Raw genomic sequence first — 22,163 nt, forward strand, 5'->3', positions numbered from 1 at the left:
CTTTGTGATTTAGTATCAAAATCTGTTTGGTAATGCACCTGTCAAATATCTTGAGACATATGCGGCATGATGGCTCAGTGGTTAGCACTGCTGCCTCAGAGCACCAGGGACTAGGTTCGATTCCAGCCTTGGGCATCTGTCTCTGTAGAGTTTGCACATTCTCCCTGTGTCTGCGTGGGTTTCCTTCCCCAATCCAACGATGTGCAGTTTAGGGTGGATTGCCATGCTAAATTGCCCACAGTGTTCAGGAATGTGTAGGTTATGTGCATTAGTCTGGGGTAATTGTAGGATAATAGGACTGGGTAATTTACTCTTCGGAGTGTCATTTTGGGCTTGGTGCCCTGTTTCCACACTGTTGCATTCATTGGATGCTGCCTGAATTGCTGTGCTCTTCCAGCACCACTGATCCAGAGTTCTATAATATTGTTACAATCCTCCATTAAGGCCAATAACCTTTGAAAAAGAGATACAGATTTCCCAGTGACCAATGTAAGGATTTACACCACAAGTTTCATGTTTTAGGACATTAACTGAGAGGGCAGTGGTGGTAATCCCAAATCCCGGGCTGAAGTTTCGGGAACAATGTTACTGTATTTAGGACAGTTTAGACTGATCTCAGTATAAACATTAAAAAAGGCGTAAACATTTGACACCAACATTTTTTTTAGATTTTAGCATGAGGCTGCCAGTGTTCTTTTAACACAAGAAGAAAAGTTATAATACAAAAGAAAAAAAATCAACATTGTTTCTATATATAGGACCGTTTAGAATGATCCCAGTATAAACATATAAACACAAATTTGTATTTGATTAGATTAGATTAGATTACTTAGTGTGGAAACAGGCCCTTCGGCCCAACAAGTCCACACTGCCCCTCCGAAGCGCAACCCACCCATACCCCTACATCTACGCCTTACCTAACACTACGGGCAATTTAGCATGGCCAATTCACCTGACCTGCACATCTTTGGACTGTGGGAGGAAACCGGAGCACCTGGAGGGAACCCACACAGACACGGGGAGAATGTGCAAACTCCACACAGTCAGTTGCCTGAGGCAGGAATTGAACCCGCGTCTCTGGCGCTGTGAGGCAGCAGTGCTAACCACAGTGCCACCATGCCGCCGTGGATTTATTTTCTTCTTTAAATTTGCAGTTACAAAAATATGCATGTACAATGGTGACCACCTAACCATAGTTAATTGTCACAAAAGCTCATCAGGTTTATTTTATGGAATGAAATCTACCATCCTTACCTGACCTGACTTACTTGTGATTCAGGAAAGTTAGTTGATTCTTAACTATCCTCTGGAATGTCCTCCGGAGCCAAATAGATCAAGAGAAATTGGGAATTAACAGCAAATGTGGGATTTTCCATCAATGCTCACATCCCATAGGAGAATAAAAATGCACTCTAACATAAATTAAATGTTCCACAACTCCTGTTGAACATTTATAGGACTTTCTGCTTTTATTTCAAATGTTCACCATCTGCAGTATCTTGCTTTTATTACGTAAAGATTTCTTAATAGATAGCTGATCACCAACCCACAGAAGAGGTATTAGCCTTTAACTTCATTACATGCACAGCACTTTGAATTGAATTGAATTGAATTTATCATCACGTGTACCGAGGCACAGTGAAAAGCTTTGTGGAAAGCTTTCATCAGAAACATAAGCTGGAATTTGAAGTCCCAAGTTCCTCCTGTTTTAATCTCTTCTCCCTGCCCCACAAGTGTTTCTTCCAGTGTCCTTTCAAATGAAATCCATTTACTCAATTTTTTTGAGCATAATCATGTGGATTTCCAGTCAGAAATCAGCTTTTGGCAACACATTTGTCTTTAGCACTCCATAAGCTTCACCTCTTCAAAGAATCCATCTTCACAACCACCTGATGAAGGAGCGTCACTCCAAAAGCTAGTGCTTCCAATTAAACCTGTTGGACTATAACCTAGTGTTGTGTGATTTTTAACTTTGTACACCCCAGTCCGACACTGGCATCTCCAAATCATGACTACCATCTTCACCAACATTCTACTTGATGTCTATCAACAAAATCGTCCCTTTCTTCTGTTTGCATTCACAGACTGGTTTTTAGTTATCAAGTCTTTCTCTTTCTAACTGATTCTGAATCTGTGAGCCAGGTCAGAGTAGTATCAGCTGCCTCATCCTTTGTGTGAAACTTGTCCCAGCATTCATAAAGTTTTAAATGGCTTCCTCACCCAATGACTATCACATTACCTCGGTTTGACTCCAGGGAGGATTTATCGGATGACAGATGCCTCTCTCCAAATATTTTGTTTTATCTTGAATTACAACTATCTTATAAAATTCAAGGTTCATTACACTATATAGGAGAAAGTTAGGACTGCAGATGCTGGAGATCAGAGTCGAGCGTGTGGTGCTGGTAAAGCACAGCAGGTCAGGCAGCATCTGAGGATCAGGAGAGTCAACATTTTGGGCGTAAGCCCTTCATCAGGATGAAGGGCTTATGTCTGAAACGTTGATTCTCCTGCTCCTTGGATGCTGCCTGACCTCCTGTGCTTTTCCAGCACCACACTCTCCACTCAGTATCTATATTAATGGTACAGTATAGATGAAGTTCATGCTTTGCTGTAATACAATAAACTGTATATTGCAGATGGATTATGGAAAGAACCACTATCAGGTGGTAATACTCAACAAAGAGCTTCCCAGATCATCACCTTTTTTTTATTTTTACAGTTGATTACAGTGGTAGTTAGTCATCAACATATTCACATCAGACTGCCTGTGTTCTTTTAACACAAAGAGAAAAGTTTATTATGCAAAAGAAAAAAATACTAAATATCAGACAGTTTGGAATGATCTCAGTATAAACATAAAGATCCCTAGAATTTTTGACAACAATAACTTTTCTTCAATATACTATCAGTCCTATGTGAATACCTTGATTAACATTCTTTTCCAAATTTCCTCCTTGTTCTGCTTAAGCAGGTTTGAGATTTGTTCCCAGGTGTGGTGGCCTGAACCTCCTTAAGTTCCAAGGGTTTGGGTTCCTTTTCAATTCTGAGTAGAGATCAGAGTGGTGCTGGAAAAGCACAGCAGGTCAGGCAGCATCCGAGGAGAAGGAAAATCGATGTTTCCGGCAAAAGCCCTTCATCAGGAATGGACTGATGAAGGGCTTTTGCCCAAAACGTCGATTTTCCTGCTCCTCGGATGCTGTCTGACCTGCTGTACTTTTCCAGCACGACTCTGATCTCTACTCTGGTTTCCAGCATCTGCAGTCCTCACTTTTGCCCAGTTCCTTTTCAATTCTGTCTATAAACGCCATACCTGGAGATTCTGTTTTCCTAACAAACTGCCCTGATATTAAGATGAAACTGTTCTCCTGAAAATCTGATTCTTCTGCCACGATGGAACTGAAAGATGATTCTTCTGAACTGAACTCAAACTAAACCAACAGTAACCCCTGATCATTTATTTTTCTGTATGAATAACTCAATAGTGTAAACAGTTAAATAATGAACCTCTGGTATCCTGTTAGATACTTACTAAATCACTTACTTTCTTGGAAAATATGTAACTTAATTATTTTTCCAAATACCTTTCTGCCCTCTTAAAAGGGTAGTTATCTTCACAGATCTGAAAATAAAATCTATCTGCTTATGTTTTAAAGATTCAAACTCCCAAATGACAATAATATATGATGTGTCTCTATCTATTGACAACAGTCTCACATTAAAATATTGCGTTAAAATATTATCATTGGCAATTATGGCCGAACAAAATTGATCAGTGTAAACATGCAAAAGGGGGCAAATGTCAGTAGGGTGGCACATTATAGAGTACCAGACACCTGCAGCATGTAACTACATTTCAGTGTAATAATCACTGTAAAAAGACCGAAGTCACATGACACCAGGTTATAATCCAACAGGTTTATTTGAAATCACAGGCTTTCAGAGCGCTGCTCCTTCACTTCACCTGACGAAGGAGCAGTGCTCTGAAAGCTTGTGTTTTCAAAAAACTCGTTGGACTAGAACCTGGTGTCATGTGCCTTCTGACTTTGTCCACCCCAGTCCAACACCAGCACCTCCCACATTTTCATCAGTGTCATTATCCAAAGATAAAAGGGCTTTGGAAAGTGCAACCGATGAATGCACACAATAATCTATTAGCTATGATTAACATTTAGGCATGCTTTATTCAAGAATTTGAAAGCCATCAGCCTCTCCCTAGACATTTTCATGTTTCAAGAATAACCACATTTATCATGGTACAGAATAACATAGGAATGGGCAGGTAGAACCTATGGTGCGGAAACAGGCTATTTGGCCAAACTGGTCCATTTTTACCCTTTGCACAAACTTCTTCCCAACCTGCTTCATTTAACCTCCATCAGCATATCTTCTATCCATTCCTCCATCCTGCAATAATGAGTCTCACATTCTAACCGTTTTGTTGGGTATTTGGAATCCAACTCTGTTTGGCCTCCCAAAGGAATCCTGCTGATGTGGAGAGAAAGTTTAATAAATGAGCCTCTGAGGTGTGTTGTAATGTAACTGTGAAATCAGTTATCATGTGTGAGGGACTTTACTAGAAGCTTGAAACTACTGCAGCTCAGAGCAGGGAAGTCTGCTACTGAACTGACATGTTTGTGTCATTAATAATTATTATTTTGAAGAATGTCTGTCAGATGAAGAACAAGAGAATCATACTAAAACAACTGGAACTTTGTCTGAATTTGTTTTTTTTTACATCTTAATCTAAATATACATTCTCTCAGAAGTTAAGGCTTCTGTTCCTTCCCATTTCCCTTAATCACATAACTGTGACAACATTGTTAGGCTACTATAGATTCTTCTGATGTTAATCTCATTACTTTACATTAACAAATCTCCAGGTCAAAACATTTCTCCTGAAATTTGTACTGGCTTTGTTAGTGATGATGTGTGTGGTTACTGATGGCGTTCACCAACAAACTAACAGCTAAAGTTGCCCGATTTAGTGTCTACATGTGACCAGACTAAGATCTCATCGAACCTGTTTCTTTGTGTAAATCCCAAGGTGTAACCCCATACTCATTGTATGACATTTGGGTTAATCAATGCTGTGCTACCTTACAGTGAATGGCTAATGATTTTTCACAAATCCTAATTACATAAGACAGACACTTCTTGCTTCTCTCATTTTATTTTCACGCTGCTCGTGACACCATAGTGTAACCAAAAGTATTCTGCAACTTTTCCATAAGGTCAAAAGGTAAACTCCCTGAAGTTAAATGTCAGTTTGAAAAGAAAAATGTATTGAGTTTTAATGCACGAAAATAAAACTTGAACTTCAGCCACAACAACTGGAAGCTATCAGAAACTTTATATGCCCCGTGCAGCAGAGAAAGTCTGCAGGTTTTTTTTGGTCTTGTGTGAGCTTCTAAGAAGGTTCCTTCGACATAATGCATCAACAAGCTTAAATGTTTCCTGGCGTGGTGGTTTCCAAGTGGTGAGAATGAGCACAATGACTTTGAAAGGTTAAAGACAGAAACAGTCAATGAATCACCATTGAAATTGGGACTTCTCGACAAGATAATCTGATATTGGAAATCTGGAATAAAATCAAACTGGGATATTTAAAAAAAGCAGCTGGTCAGCCAACATCTGTAACGACAAGATGGAAGCTATCGATATTTCAGGTGTGCAGTCTTCAGCAGAACATCTGCATTCCAGCTGATGCTGTGGGTGGTTTCTCGCTATAACAGCTGGCTGAAGTTAGATCTATATATCTTGTTTGACTTTCCATTCAAAGATGTGACCAGTCATGCTGCTGCAACCAATGAGCAGTATAATGGAACAAACAGTAAAGCAGTGGCTTCAGATACTAACAAAACAGAAGGTTGAAATCAACTAGCTGACAGAGTATCCGACCAATACTTATTGCTAATTGGGTCTGTGAACCACTAGCCTCAATCGTGTCCTACTTAAAGGCCGATCGCCTGCATTCAGGCAATTTCCCCAGTGAGCTTCTGGGCAAACAGAACAAAGCTACATCTAAATACCAAATGCTAGTGAAATAACATATATCTCAACCAGAGAGAGAGCGAGAGAGGATAAGGATGCTGTATTTAGACGAAAATGGGTACTGCAGATATTGGAGATTTGAGTCAAGATTAGAGTAGTGCTGGAAAAGTACAGCAAGTCAAGCAGCACCCAAGGAGCAGGAAAAACAATGTTTCAGGCAAAAGCCTTTCATCAGGAATGAGGCTGGGAGCCTCAGAGGTAGAGAGATAAATGGAAGGGATGGGGTGGGGCTGGGGGCAAGGTAGCTGAGAGTGCAATAGGTGGATGGAGGTGGAGAGATTGTATTTAGACTCAGTGTCACTTCTCCATAAGGGCTCAATATGTGTTATTTGAAAAAAATGACCAAAGCATTAAGAATGTGGGAAAGAAATAGAGTATGAAAGAAAGCTAGTCAGACACATCAAAACTGATAGCAAGAGTTTCTGAATATATATGAAGTAGTAAAAAGTTAATAGTGTGAATATTGGTCCTACAGCAAGTCAAACTGGACAATAAATAATAGAAAGTAAGGAATTGGCAGATGAATTGCACAGATATTTTGCATTGGTCTTCTCTATAGAAAACTGCATAAACTGTTGGAGTTGTCTTATATGGAGAGGTTGAGTAGTTGGGGCCTATACTCATTAGAGTTTATAAGAATGAGAGGTGATCTTCGTGAATCACATAGGTCTCTTAGGGGGCCTGACAGAGTAGATTCTGAGAGAATGTTTTCCCCTGTGTGAGAGTTGATGGCTGGAGGGTGTAACCTCAGAGAAAGGGATTACCCAATTAAAACAGAGATAAGGAATTTCTTCCCTCAAAGGGTAGGGAATCTGTGAAATTCTTTACCACAAAAGGATGTTGAGGGCTGGTTTATTAAGTATATTCAAAGCTAAAATAGATTTTTAATCAGTAATCAAAAGTTATGGGGAAAAGGCAGGGAGGTAGATTTAAGGAATATCATATCAACAGCAATCTCACTGAGTGGTGAAGCAGACTTAATGGGCTGAATGGCCTCCCTCAGGTCCCACATATTCTGTTCTTACAGTCTAACTGGTTTGGGGCATCTTGCAGAGATGCCATAACAAACATGCAATACAATGGATCTGGAAAATTACCCCAACCTAAAGTATGAAATTAGAACAATACGTTCAGGTCAAAATAACAACAAACAAGTTTAAAACTGATCTTATGGAGCTCTTTATGTAAATGTTGTATAAGGTAATGGTTCAGAAGGGGTTAATATTTCTGTTATATTGACTCCATTTATTCTACTGATCTCATATATGGTCTGTAATACAGACAGTGAGTTCCAATCTGGTTTCAGAAGAAGCAGATGTAACTGTACCAGTTTCTTACGGTCCTCATAATTGTTATGACCACACGATGAAGGGAGTTTCAACTTTCCACTCTATTTGTACTCCTCTCGGTCGATTGCTCTAATATATTTGTTTACTTTTAACACACAGCTATCACATCAACGTAAGATATTGTTAACTAAACTGAGATGAAGTAGGTGACTACATGACTCGATGGGCTGATTGGCCTAATTCTGTTTCTATCATCTTATGGTCTAAGAGTGTTCAACGCAGACTGAGCTCCAGGTAGAAGAATTAGCATCCTCAAATTATGCATTAAAAGGAGTTGAATGATGTGTTGAGAGATATTTCTTGATAGTTGAGTTTAATTGAGTCAAGCCATCTGTGTTGATTTTGTGAGCTCCTAAAAACAATTCTCAGTATAGATGATGTGATATTAGTAAGTATTCAGTCAAAAATATATGCTTTTGAAAATGCATAGCCTCATTAAAGAACATATGCTCGTACCAAGTGTCTTTAAATCACTTAACCTGCCTGAGAAGTTGTACAAACAGCATTTAAAGACTTTCATAATTCAGAGAATTACTGGTAAAAGTACATTCTCAGTTACTTTATTTAAAGATGATGGAAATGGGGTCTTTTCCAAAACTTCTGATTCAAAGTAGAGATGCTGTGCAATGAACCACAAGACAATCCTCTCTTCTTTCTTCCTCTCACTCAAAACTACTTTGCTTGAGGATAGAAGTTAGTTGTTTTATCATTTAAAAAACCCATAAGGAACTGTTTTGTCTTAATGTAGGCATTATAGGTCTATTTTAAATAAACTAAAGCCTTTGACAAAATAACAGAGTCAAATTTAATGACAATGTTTCCAACAGTAATTTCTACCTTACAACAATTAACACACTCAATGAATAGGCAAAAATTAAGTTCAAAATGCTTTTATTTTATATAACTGTTATTCAAAAGCAGAGTTTGGACAGAAAGCGTTTCTGGGGTAATCAGATTCTTTTCCACATTTTAGGGAATTCCAGAGAAGAGAATATCTGGATAAACCTTTCTGAAAGCAACTTATAACTTGCACAAATTCTTCACTTTCCTTTGCAACAGTCAGAGATTCGGGGCAGGAAACTAGACAGAGGCCAGAAACAAAGCAAGCTGAACTCCTGGGAATCAGCACAAAGGTTTTGTAAATTTAGAAAGAATTAGAAGGAACCCTATAAAAGTAGCATTGTATTGTGTCACAATGAGCAAACCTGACTCAAGAATGCAGTCAGACAGAAAGGCATCAGAATTCCCAATTACGGCTTGTTACCGTACTTGTGAAATATTTGGAAAACAATGTAGAATATTCAAGGACAAAATCAATAGTTGCTACAGATCATTATGTAAGAAGGAGAAATCAGTTCCATTGTGCAGAGTTATGGTTATATTGACCGACTTGTAGAACATACTTGTTCCCTGGGGTATTATAGATTAATTTCTGAAAATAATCCAGTTTTTATTCAGACCACCCTGTTTCAAATCTCTCTAAATAAATCTGACTCGTCCCTCCCACCCCAGATCTTGGTAATGTTTAACATAATGGAATCTATATCAACAATAATTGCAGTATATATGTTATTGTCAATAGCTTCAAATTATGTGATATTAATGTATTTTAAAATGTATTCCAACTGATTTAAATGCTTTCTCATGCATATTATTCCAATGAAAAAATCCCTTTACATTTTGGGATTCTTCACTCAAAGATTTTCCACTGAAATTGTCCTCCAGAATTACAAAAATCATCTTGTCACAGCTTTAAGTGCCACTGAGCATCTTGCACACAATAATTTGAAACATGGTCAATATCATCGCAAACACATTTTGCACACAGCCAGATCCTTTAAGCTGCTGTGAGGTAGATGATTGATTAACCTGTTGTGGGCCAGGGTTTTAACATCTGATCTTCTTTGATTATTGTTACAGGGTTGTTTAACATCTGTACGAGTAGGGGATTGAAATCAACAGATCACCTCAGTATAGCACTACGGTGTCAGTCTTGGTTTTTGGGGTCACTTCCTGGTCCAGGACATAATTTTTTGATTTGGAGGTAAGTTTACTTACAACTAATCCAAATGAACACTTTGCATTCCTCTCTGTATAATTTATAAAGTTTACAAATAGAAAGGATTAAAGCTTGATTGTTGTTTTACATGTATTAACGATTAATGGGAAAATATTTTTTTTTGGCTTTATCAACATGTGTTTATATTTTGCGAGAAGCAGACCAAAACGCCAAGAGATTACCTTCTTACCTAAACATTCTGACTGTTATTAATGTTTTGTGGGTCTACCATTGACTGCCACTATGTTTATTTTTCCTGTTAGGTTTCCTTACCCCTGTCCACTGGGATGGATGCATCATTTCCCCTTTGGCGCCAAGGCCTTGATGTGGAATGATGTATCTGTTTTGCAGTGAGTGAGAAGTCTTCACTGCTGTGGCATTTAAATTGCATACCTTGTTCTACCTCACCACTCCAAAACTTTGCAATTCCTGCAAACTCTTTGGTATTAATGAGAGTGGAGGATTCTGCAAAAACTCTGCAAGTGTGCCCGTGTAATTTGTGGATTAAACTTAAATCCCACCAGTCCAGCGCCAGCTAAGATCCTAGTGGGAGACCGACAGATTCTCAGGGGAAGCAGCCATTACCATTCAACTCCTACTGAACTCACAACTGGGTTGGAGGGAGTTCCAAATGATCTTGGCTTGTTCTGCAGTAACTTCATCTTTGAGATTATGTGAAGTTGACCGTGTTCAAAGCTCACTTATTTTAAAGAAGCTGTTGTATCGCCTGATTCACGTATATTATGAGGCAAAGCCAGCAAGTTGCAGTGTCAAAATGCAACTTTTCAGGTCAACAAAATGACAGGATTGAAGCACTCTCTTTAACTGTGATGCAAGTGCTCTGCTCTTTTAGTTTCTTTTTAAGTTTTAAAACTTAAAGTAGGTGTGACGTATGTAGACGAACGGCTAATAAAGTGGTCGTCACAGAAAAGCTGAAGACACGGATCTCAATGTATTTCGATATAGATATTCAACTTGTAAATCATATAGTAAGGGTTTACATTCAACAGCTTGTTACTAGGTAATATACTGTGCATGATGGCAGTCTGCATAGAATACATAAGGGTGCCTCATTTTTCTATAGTTGCATCAGCACTGAGGATCATCACATCTTCGCAGCCTTTACATCATGGATTTCCTGCAAAGTAATGGATGCCGTCATTAGCAACTATCCTAGCATCAAAACTTAATGGAACTGAAACATCTCAAGCTTCATGAATTTTAATTCCCTTTAGTTTTGATCATGTGCTAAATCAGTTTTCTTCAAGCAATGGAATTCAAACTGTGGCACTCTGGGTATACTTATCTTAAAGCATGGCACATATACCAAGGCAGTAACCCCTGAGCCCTTTGGCAGAATTGGATTACATTCCTTGCATGCTGGAGTTTTCAGAAGCCTGCAATACTCAACACCCGACACCAGGAGCGCACTCTCTCCCTGACCTCCACCAAGCATTTTTTCACTGGAATGCGGAAGGTTGAGAGGTGACCTTTATAAAGTTTTACAAAACCATTACGGGATAGGTGAGTTGATGGTAGCTGGCTTTTCCCTAGGATGGGAGATTTCAAGACCAGGGGACACATTTTTAAGGTGAGAGGAGAGATAAATTTTTAAAAGTATGAGCAGTAAATCTTTTACACAGAGGGTGGTTCTCGTGTGGAATGAGCTTCCAGGTGAAGTGGTGGATGTGGGCACAATTACAACATTTAAAAGTCATTTGGATAAGTACATGAATAGGAAAGGTTTGAAGGGATATGGGCCAGGAGCAGGCAGGTGGGACTAGTTTAGTGTGGGATTGTAGTCGGCATGGACTGGTTGGATTGAAGGGTCTGTTTCTGTGCTGTATGACTCCATGATTCCAAGTCAATGGTGAAACTTAATCAGGTTGCTGTTAATTTTAAACTTCTCCCTCCATTGCCACAGCAAATCTGACCGTGAAGACCAAACCGAGTGTTTAAGGAAAATGTAGGTGTAGTTTGGGCAGGCATACTGAATGTTAATTCCAGTGGAAAATCCAGTGGTCAGTCTCGCCAGAAACTGACAGAAACAATAATACAGACGGCTTCGCAAGGACCAAAACGTCTCGGCAAAATATCAAATCTTTCAGTTATTTTCTCTCACACAGTGTAATATGTTTTCTTGGACCGGTGGGAGGGTCCCATCAAGTACTAATTTGAACAAAGTTAAAAATCACACAACACCAGGTTATAGTCCAACAGGTTTAATTGGAAACAGTTGAAACTTTATTGCTGGAACAGCACAGCAGGTCAGGCAGCATCCAGGGAACAGGAGATTCGACGTTTCGGTTATAGTCCAACAGGTTTAATTGGAAACACACTAGCTTTCAGAGTGTCGCTCCTTCATCAGGTGATAGTGGAGGGCTCAATACCACCACTACCTCCACTACCACCTGATGAAGGAGCGACTCTCCGAAAGCTAGTGTGCTTCCAATTAAACCTGTTGGACTATAACCTGGTGTTGTGTGATTTTTAACTTGTACATGCCAGTCCAACACCGGCATCTCCAAATCATAATTTGTACAACTAACTGATTCCATACCCCAAACACAAGCTTCAGATTCTCCTCATATTCGAAGATATAATATTATTGCTTATTGCCTTCAAGTCGTTCGACAAGGTTCCCCATGGGAGACTGATTAGCAAGGTTAGCTTTCATAGAATACAGGCAGAACTAGCCATTTGGAAACAGAACTGATTCAAAGGTAGAAGACAGAGGGTGGTGGCGGAGGGTTGTTTTGCAGACTGATTGTTTTTCTGACCAGTGGAGTACCACAAGGATCGGTGCTGGGTCCACTACTTGTCATCATTTATATAAATGATTTGGATTTGAGCATAAGAGGTATAGTTAGTAAGTTTGCAGATGACACCAAAATTGGAGGTGTAGTGGACAGCGAAGAAGGTTACCTCAGATGGACCAATGGGCTGAGGAGTGGCAGATGGAGTTTAATTTAGATAAATGCGAGGTGCTGCATTTTGGGAAAGCAAATCAGAGCAGGGCCTGTACACTTAATGGTAAGGTCCGAGGGAGTGTTGCTGAACAAAGAGACCTTGGAGTGGAGGTTCATAGCTCCTTGAAAGTAGAGTCGCAGGTAAATAGGATAGTGAAGAAGGCGCTTGGTATGCTTTCCTTCATTGGTCAGAGAATTGAGTACAAGACATTGGTTAAGTCACTTTTGGAATATTGTGTGCAATTCTGGTCTCCTTCATATCAGAAGGATGTTGTGAAATTTGAAAGGGTTCAGAAAAGATTTACAAGGATATTGCCAGGGTTGGAGGATTTGAGCTATAGGGAGAAGTTGAATAGGCTAGGACTGTTTTCCCTGGAGCATCGGAGGCTGAGGGGTGACCTTACAGAGGTTTATAAAATCATGAGGTGCATGGATAGGGTAAGTAGGTCTTTTCTGTGGGGTATAGGCATAGGTTTAGGGTGAGAGGGGAAAGATATAAAAGAGACCTGAGGGGCAACATTTTGACACAGAGAGTGGTGCGGGTGTGGAATTAGCTGCCAGAGGAAGTGGTGGAGGCTTGTACAATTGCAACATTTAAAAGGCATCTGGACGGGTATATGACTAGGAAGGGTTTGGAGGGACATGGGCCGGGTGCTGGCAAGTGGGACTAGATTGGGTTGGGATATTTGGTTGGCATAGATGATTTGAACCAAAGGGTCTGTTTCCATGCTGTACATCTCTCTGACTCTATGACTCTAAGTCATTCCTCTTGATGATATTGGACTAAATTTGGCTTTATTCCAAGGGTGGATGTGAAATGCAGAGTTAGTAAAGTCTTGCTACAACTTATAGAGGGCATTGGTGAGACCACAAACTAAAGTACTGCGTGCTGCTTTGGTCACCTTATTTGAAGAGGATATTATAGCATTGAAGAAAGTTGAGGGACGGTGGATGAAGGGGGTTGTCTGATGAGGAAGTGTTGAGCAGATTGATGTCTAAACTCATTGGAGTTGAGTAAAGTGAAATATTTAAGATCCTGAGGGGACTTAGGAGTACATATGGCAGAGTCGTTGGGCCAAAAGGTCTCTTCTGTACTCTGATTCTATGATGTGATGGGACAAATGCTGAGAACGTTGACCTTATGGAGGAATCTAAACGTATTTTCAAAATAAGGGATCTCCCATGCAATGCAGAGGGCAATGGATTGAGGAGGGGTCATTGAATATACTCAAGGCTGAATTTGACAGATGTCTAATTGAAAATGAAGGCAAGAACCATGATGGACAGACAAAAAAATGGAGTTTAAGGCTGTGATTAACTCAGCTGTGATTTATTTGAAAGGCAGCGTGTGCTAGAGAGACCAAATGGTCCATTGCTGTTTCTTTTTTTTATTTCTTTTGCTAATTCTAGACAACACAAGTTGGCAGGTCATAAACCATTGAATTCTTGGACTTATTATGTCCTGGCTTCACATGGAGACCTGCTCACAGAATAATTGATCAATTCTTCTCAAACTGCATATGAGAGTATAAGTTCAAAGGTTCTAATCGGGAAACTAAAGAGTGACTATTGAACTGAAGCTGGGCTTATTACCATCAGCTAGTTAATGCTCACCAGTTCATTTATTTCTACACGACAATGATGTTGAAATTGAAAAGGACGAAGGGATAGACTCAAATGTTTATGATTAAATGAGATTTGCCAGGATAAATTTGGAATTTCTGTCTGTCTTTAAATGAAAACAAAAATACTTAAACAACTATCTTGTCGCAGAAATGCTGTTGTTGCAGTGTCAACTCCTGTGACAAAATCAATGCAATGTGATTGTGCTAGATATCAATTCCTTCCTGGCTACCTTGTAACCCTCTAAATCCCTGTCTGCACCTTGCTTCCTCAACCTTAAGTAAGCTTCCTTCTTCCTCTTGATTAGATATTCCACATCCCTTGTCACCCAAGGTTCCTTCACCCTACCATCCCGTCCTTGCCTCATTGGGACAAACCTATCCAGCACTATCAGCAAGTGCTTTCTGAACAACCTCCTGAAGAAACCTCCTGAAGTCTGAAGAAAGCTCCTACTAAAGTGACTGCTCCTTCCCTGTTTCTGACTTCCACCCATACTGATTCTATAGACAAACCCTCCTCGATGACGTCCCTTTCTGCAGCTGTGATCCTATACCTGATTAAAAATGCCACTCCCCCACTTCTTTTACCTCCACCCCCTCACCCCCATTCCTTCTGAAACATCTAAACCCTGGAACATCCAACAACCATTCCTGCCCCTGTGATATCCGAGTCTTTGTAATGGCCACAACAACAGTTCCAAGTACTGCTCCATCCTCTGAATTCATGACCTTTATTCCTGATACTTCTTGCATTAAAATGTGACATGGAGGAGCCGGTATTAGACTGGAGTGGACAAAGTTAAAAATCAAATAACACAGGGTATTGTGTGATTTTTAACTTTGTATTAAAATAGACACAATTCAACCCTGACTGCACCTTTGTCCTATCAACTTTCTATCCTTCCTCAGAGTTTCTGCACACTGTGTCTGGCTGTTCACTATCTACTCCATCATCTGATTGGTAGCTCTAGTTCCCACCCACCCACCCCCACCCCTCCCAAACCAACCAAGTTTAAACCCTCCCGAAGAGCTCGAGCAAACCTCCCACCCAGGATATTGGTGCCCCTCCAGTTTAGGTGCAACCCGCCCTTCTTGTACAGGTCCCACCTTCCCCAAAAGGTACACACCTCTTTAAATATACCATAAATAGATGTCCCATTTGATAATGCTTAATATAAATGCTCCCAATTACAGGAGGGGCACTCCATTTGTATATAATTTGAAGAGAATCACGTGGTTTTTGTATCCTTACAGGTTTCTGTTTCTGAAACGAAGCCATCTTGTTTTAGGATGAATGCAGATCTGATCACCATTGTTCTTCAAAGTGGCTCTGTCAAAACAAAGAGGAAAGTGCACATTTAATGCAGAACAAAACAAATCAATGATAAATCTACGGCCATGGTGTATTTCTAAGCCTCATAAACCAGACAGCATGGGTACCTGAACATTCTGAGAACATCAAACCGTAAAAAAATAGGAGCAGGAGAAGGCTGTTCAGCCCCTTGAGCCTGATCCACTACACAATGGAATCATGGCTGGGAGATGCAGGGAGCAAATCCGTCCCTCGACCTTACCAGCTGAGCCAAGAACGGGAGGGGGAGTCCCAATGAGTAGCCGGGGAAGTCTCAATGGATACATGTTGGAGCTAAGGGGCACTCCCAGATCCAGCCAGCTTTGTTTTGTTTCCATACTCGGGAATTCCCGGGCTGACAAGAAGTCAACAGAATTGGATTCAGCGCAGTGGCATTTTGCTATGAACTGAAAACATTGCGTTTCATTTTGTAACTTCCGCAAAACACTTTGGATAGGAGCCTGTAGATCTAATTTCCTACTGGTCACGGTCCCAGTATAATCAACCTGTACCTGACACTCCCAAAAGGATAGCAAACGTAGAAAAATGCAAGGGCAGGACAAGTGAAGGACTGCCGAGTAGTTCTGAGGAAGGGTCACGCAATCTGAAATGTTAACTCTTATTTCTCTCTGCAGATACTGCCAGACCCACTGAGCTTTGCCAGCAATTTCTGTTTTTGTTTCTGATTCACAACATCTGAAGGTCCTTCATTTTTTTTTAAAGGGCTGTCCTATATTTTCATTTACTAGTGGACACATCTTGCAGTCAGCAGTGCAATGGGAGTGTACACCACTGACTGCAACTTCAACTGACCAATTACATTTTTATAGACAAAGTTCCCCATGGTGATTCTCAATCCCTCACCCCTGAATGTTCACATCCTCACTAACTAACAAAACCCAGACTCTCCCTGCAACAATAGAAGCCTCCCCTTCACCCACCAACACAACATAGGTCCCTCACCCTTCTCCCAACAATGCTACACCCTTTCTCTACTTCAAACCTCCCAGAAAAACTCAGCCCCACTCCCCAAAATTGTTCATCCCATATCCCCCACCCCAACCTCTGCCCCCAGCAATGTTAAATCATCTTCTCAGTTCTAGAGGTGGTAAGCATTGTCTGGGAGTAAGGGTCAACATTGTTTGGAAGCAGGAGGTGGGGAGTGAATATTGTCAGGAGGGCAGTGAGCCAGGCTGGGATTTCTTTCACTAACTTCAAGATGCAGGTTTTACAGAAGCTTTAGAAAAGCTTGAAGTAACTGCAGGTGGAGAAAACAATTCAAGTGAAGGACAAACTGCCCTGACCTGGGTAGAAATAGTTGTCTCATCCCACTGTCATAGGGGAGACAGGCACAGTAACATTAGCAATCAGATGTAAGTATGTACACTCATCAAGACAAGCTCAGGGTCCTGAGGCACAATAACACCTTAAGTGGAATTATTCACACCTTCCTATACTCGGCCTGTCCAGGTCACACTTGTCATTTCTGCATCTTCCTCACAGCTCACCCTTCCTCCCAGCTTCCTGTCATCTGCAAATTTTTGATATTGCATTTATTTCCCTCGCCAAAGTCATTTGGTGCATGTTTTGAATAATAGCTTCTGAGCCGAATTTTAGGGTAACTTACCATTTTGATTTCTGGGCTTAAATTCTTTTGCTGATATCATTAACTATGTCAATCACAAAGCCTCCTTCAAAAGCACTTTCCAAACTCCTGACCATGCCATCTAGAGGGATGAGGGCAGCAGATACATGGGAACCACACCATCTGCAAGTTCCACTCTAAGCCATTCACCATTCTGACTGGGAAATCTATCCATGTCCCTCAGTGTCAATCAGTCAAAAACCTAGAATTCCTATAACAGCACTGTTGGAGTCTCTACACCACATAGTCATGCCAATTTTAGACAGAGGCTCACCAACACTTTCTTGAGGGCAGCAATATGAGCCTAGCTAGTAATACTCACTTCCCAAGACTGAATACTAAGAAACTCATTTCGTCACCTTTTTCAAGATTCTTGGTTAAACATTAATCTTACCAATTGTTTCCAACAATGATAATCTCCTGTATGTCTTTACTCAGAGTGTTAGTTAACTAGGCTGTCTAATTGACTAGCATTTGGATCAAATCAGTACCAACAGTATTGGTACAGTTCTCATTCTGGCAGAGAAAGATTTAGGACCAGTCTTGGCCTTCCTACAATAAAAATCATGGCACTTTGCCATGGCTCAGTGTGTAATCACCAACAACCTGCCTTTCAATAATAAAACAGTTGATAATTTTCAAAACGAAAGATTTGGAAATGCTTCAGTTAAGAGGGAATTGGATGGTGCAAATGTGTTAGATGCGACATCTAATATCGTAGAATGGTACAGTACAGAGGAGACCCTTCATGCCATCAAGTCTCTCCCAACAAAGCTACACTAAATCTACACTGGTTCCACCGCCCAGAACTAGGTCCATAGCCTACCTTGGGGATTTAGCTTAAGCCTAGTCTGCCATCCTCTAAGATCATGACTGATCTGATGCCTTCACATTCCGACTTTCTGCTTTCACCCATTTGTTACGAAATGATGCAGTGGCTTTAAGAGGTGTATTTTTGTTTGAAAAGAGGCTTTAAGGCAGAGGCACTCAGAAGTCTACTCAGCCACTAGACTAAACCGTTTGTGAGGCCTTTGGTTTTTTTTCAATGGTTGGAATAATAGAAGTAACCCAAATGGATGGGTCAAGCTCCCACAGAGCCAGGATTTTTAGTTTTCAGTAGTAGTTGTTGCTGGGTCTTCAAGCTAAGTATGGAAGCTGCAATACATCTCTCCCCGCTACTCTCTCGCTGAGTTTTCTCTTGATGTTTTCCTCCTGGACAAGAGAATTGCCTGTGAGACGATCTATTTTCCTGAATTTGCCATTGTCCAAGGTGTGTTTGTGGGAACTTTAATATATTGGAACAGTTACTGTTTCGTTGTTAAATAATCTAATATTTTGCTAAGATTTCCAACAGGTTTAAGGTATTTCAATTTCTTCTTTCATTTGTTGTATTTTAATTATAGTGCACAAAGAAAATGTGCTTTAACCCTGGTAATTTGCATCTGGAATGCAAAGCCTAGCACTTATCTTTAAAATAAGAAAAAGTTAGGATCGAGACTATCTCTTGAATATGTTTTGAGGGGGTTTGGTCTGGTGCATAACACTTATTAGAAATCTACTTACCTCTGCTTTAGCAATATTCAAAGACTCTGCTCCCATCATCTTTAAGAGTTCCCAAGATGTACGACTCTCTGAGAAAACAAATTGCCCTAATGTCTCTCCTAAATGGCTGATCCTTTATTTTGAAACAGCGATCCCTTAGTTCTAGATTTTCCCACAAAAATAAACTTCCATTTCGCAAAGACCCTGCTAAAGACCCGTTCGGGGTTTTGTTGCAATCAAGTTTGTTTTCACTCTTCTATCAACCTCCACCAAACTCCGCTAGATACATGCCCAGCCTGCTAAATCTTTCATCATAAGGCAACTCACCCATTCCACATGCACATCTTGTAAACTTTCTCTGAACTGCTTCCAATACATTAACATTCTTCCTTAAATAGGGAGAACCAGTACTGGACATAATGCTTCTGATGTAATCTCATCAGTGCCCTGTATAATTTAAGTAATAGCTATCTACTTTTGTACTCCACTCTCCTCACAATACATGATGATATTCTATTAGTTTTCCCAGTTGGGGCTTTTGTTTTAACTAATGTGAAGTGAGCTTGAGCGTTGCCAGTTCAGTTCTTAGCGGAAATGGCCACACTTTAAGGAAATATATGAATGCACTGGAGAGAGCGCAGAGTGTTTTCCAAGGACTCCAGGAGTTTTGAAAAGGAGTCATACCAGACTCAAAGCATTAAGTATTTCCCTCTCCACAGGTGCCAGACCTGCTGAGTTTCTTCACCATTCTCTGTGTAAGTTTCTGATTTGCGGCATCTGGCAGTATGTTGCCTTTATCCTTTTGTATACAGCATTTCAGAACCAACCTCATGACAATCCAAAGTGCTTTACAGCCATTCAGATATGTAAATGTGTTGTTGACGTATAGTCATTGCTGTACTGTAGGCATTAGCGGAAGCAATGAGCCCCAGGATCCACTGATTCAATCAGAGGGAGCGTGGTCTGCAGCTGGTTTTGACTTCTTCAATACTTGAAATTCTGCAGCATAAACAGTCCAGCACAGTGGGACTCATTTAATTATGGTTTTATCCACATACCATTTATACTAACATTTGGACAGGTACATAAATAGGAAAGGTTTGGAGGGATATGGGCTAAACGCAGGCAAGTGGGACTGGTTTAATTTGGGATTATGTTCAGCAAGCACTGGTTGGACCGAAGGCTCTGTTTCCGTGCTGTATGATTCTATGATTCTACAATGGAATTTACTTTGATTTTAAATATTAAATCTCTCTCAGATATTTTGAAATTTTATGAAGAATTCTTCATTATTACACAAGTAAAATTTAAGTATGATTTCTATATCTATCTATATTGACAGTTCTGAATCTTGATGGCTACAGAAATAGAATTTAATGGATATAAATAGAAATAAATTTGGGGTTTTTTAATGTCATACATTGATTTCTAAGCTTTATTTCTGACCCTACAGAAGCTTACCACGCAGCAACAGAATTAAGTGAATTATAAATAAATAAATACCTAACATTCTCAAATGGGCTCTGAACAGAAGTGAGGAGCGTTCCAATTTGGCATCCATCCACGACACTAAATAAGCAGGAAAATCAACACCCTCCTCATCAACCCAAATAAACAATCCACTCAGACATTTAGCTAAACAAAGGTGTTCACAGTGCCAACCATCTGGGAGGTAGGATAGAGTAAGTATTTCCAGATGTCCCAGTCATCGCTGATCCTCTACTCTGAGGCTGGTGGAATAGAACCACAAAGTCGTTCAGGAACAAACCTGGAAATTGAACACAGTCCCATGGCCGCTGCCTGAGATATCCGAATGACAACTTATGGTAACTTGGCTACAGGCTGACCATCTCAGTCGTAGATCCCTGCATCTCAGTCTCACAATGTTTGCCCTCCAGTTATTGGCAGTGGATGTGGCTTGTCAATCTATCCATGATCTCCTCATCCTTTGGAATAGCTGATTATTCAAGAGATTTACTGATTCGTGAACTAACGTAAAATAAGATTTTGTTTTCATTTTTGCACATAAGGTAGAAGGACCATTTTCGCTTTTCATCTTGAATTGACTTTGACAAAATTCTTGGCTATATTTAAAACAAACTCAACTGAGAAATAGTATGGAGTTAGTTATGGATTTGACAGTTGGGAGGGTCTAATTGAAACATACAGAATATTGAAAAGCCTGGACAGAGCAGATGTTGGGAAGATGTTTCCATTGGTCAGAGAAACTTGGGTCTGTGGGCATAGCCATAGAGTAAAGGGAAGACCTTTTAGAATGGAGATAAGGAGAAACTTCTTCAGCCAGAGAGCGGTGAATCTATGGAATTCATCGTCACAGAAGGCTGTGGAGGCCAGGTCATTGAGTATATTTACGACGGAGATAAAAAGTTTCAAGAGTGTCAAGGGTGACAGGGAGAAAGCAGGAGAATGGGGTTGAGAAACTTTACAGCCATAATTGGAGGGTCGAGCAGATTCGATGGGCTGAAATGGCCTAATTTCTGCTCCTGTGTTTCATAATCTTTGTTTTTTATGGATTAGGCTAGCTGAGAAATGCCATACTTCAAAAAGTAATTCATTTAAAATGAACCACAGATTTTGCTGCAAATATTTCTGAGTCAGAATGCACTTATTACAGCACAAATCAATCAACAATTTGTTGGGTGGGACAAATAGTCAGTGGATTGCAATTGATTGTACATTGCTGACATTATTGTAGTTCATCATAAATTGGTCGTTAACCACAAGTTGCTGAATTAATTGATCAAACTGCATCATTAATTTCAGAAAAATGCTATTTTGCAATTAACATTTACATGAAATTGCTGTGTTTACATACGAACTACATTAAGCATGCAAAATGTATAAATCCAATAAGTAAAAGAGTAAATGCCCTTTTAATAATAACATAACATTGACTTTCAATCAATCTCTTCAACACAAAAAATTTAAGATTAAAAGTTTGGAGTATCATGCTGCCATGTAGTAAGTTGTTGGATTTTTTAAAAAATCATTTACTTCAAAATTAGATATTTGTTAAGTTATTTTCTTTGTCTGATTTTGTTTCTTTCTTAACCCATTTTCTCTCTTGTACTCTTTCTATTCCAGTCTTGACATTGAATTCAGCCAGTCTAAATCACCTTCCTTCTTCGTTCTTTCTTTCACAATCCAAAAATCTCACTGATTAAAACGCAGTTTCCTCTAATATACAATGCTCCAATGCCTCTGTTGTAATGTTGGAAGCTTACTCTTCCAGCAATTGTGTGGAGAAAGCTAAAGGATTCAAGAACACTACTATGCTCTCAGCTGGTGGTAATACTGGCAACACAAATCACAGAGTGAAAGCTATGATATCTTTCGCAGTTACTCAATCCCAGTGAAGTGTCACTTTTATAATAACTCTAATTTCTTACGAAATTGACTCATTACAATTTTGATTGAAACTTCATTCTGGTTCTGAGGGCTTGGTTTCCTTTGCAGTTCTGATGGCCGAAAACACTTTAGAATTTTGTTAGCTTGAGAACCTCTAGATGAGTTGTCACAGCTCAGAGACCTTGTAAACTAGCCTGCTCTTC

The 22,163-nt window shown here is 39.9% G+C and overlaps 1 protein-coding gene across 1 annotated transcript in view; it reads right to left on the reverse strand.

Annotated features, from left to right (window-relative positions):
- Positions 1–8,277: 8,277 nt before the first annotated feature.
- LOC122541823 (stromal cell-derived factor 1-like) overlaps positions 8,278–22,163 on the reverse strand; it is a 32,217-nt gene continuing 18,331 nt past the window's right edge. Inside the window, exons 3-4 of the mRNA XM_043678846.1 lie at positions 15,306–15,383; positions 8,278–10,600 (exon numbers count right to left, since the gene is read on the reverse strand). Of these exons, the coding sequence (XP_043534781.1) occupies positions 10,585–10,600; positions 15,306–15,383 (94 nt within the window). The 3' untranslated portion in view covers positions 8,278–10,584. The remainder of the gene's footprint in view (positions 10,601–15,305; positions 15,384–22,163) is intronic.

This window comes from Chiloscyllium plagiosum, chromosome 38 (genome assembly GCF_004010195.1).
Source record: "Chiloscyllium plagiosum isolate BGI_BamShark_2017 chromosome 38, ASM401019v2, whole genome shotgun sequence".
In the NCBI taxonomy this organism is placed as follows: domain Eukaryota; kingdom Metazoa; phylum Chordata; class Chondrichthyes; order Orectolobiformes; family Hemiscylliidae; genus Chiloscyllium; species Chiloscyllium plagiosum.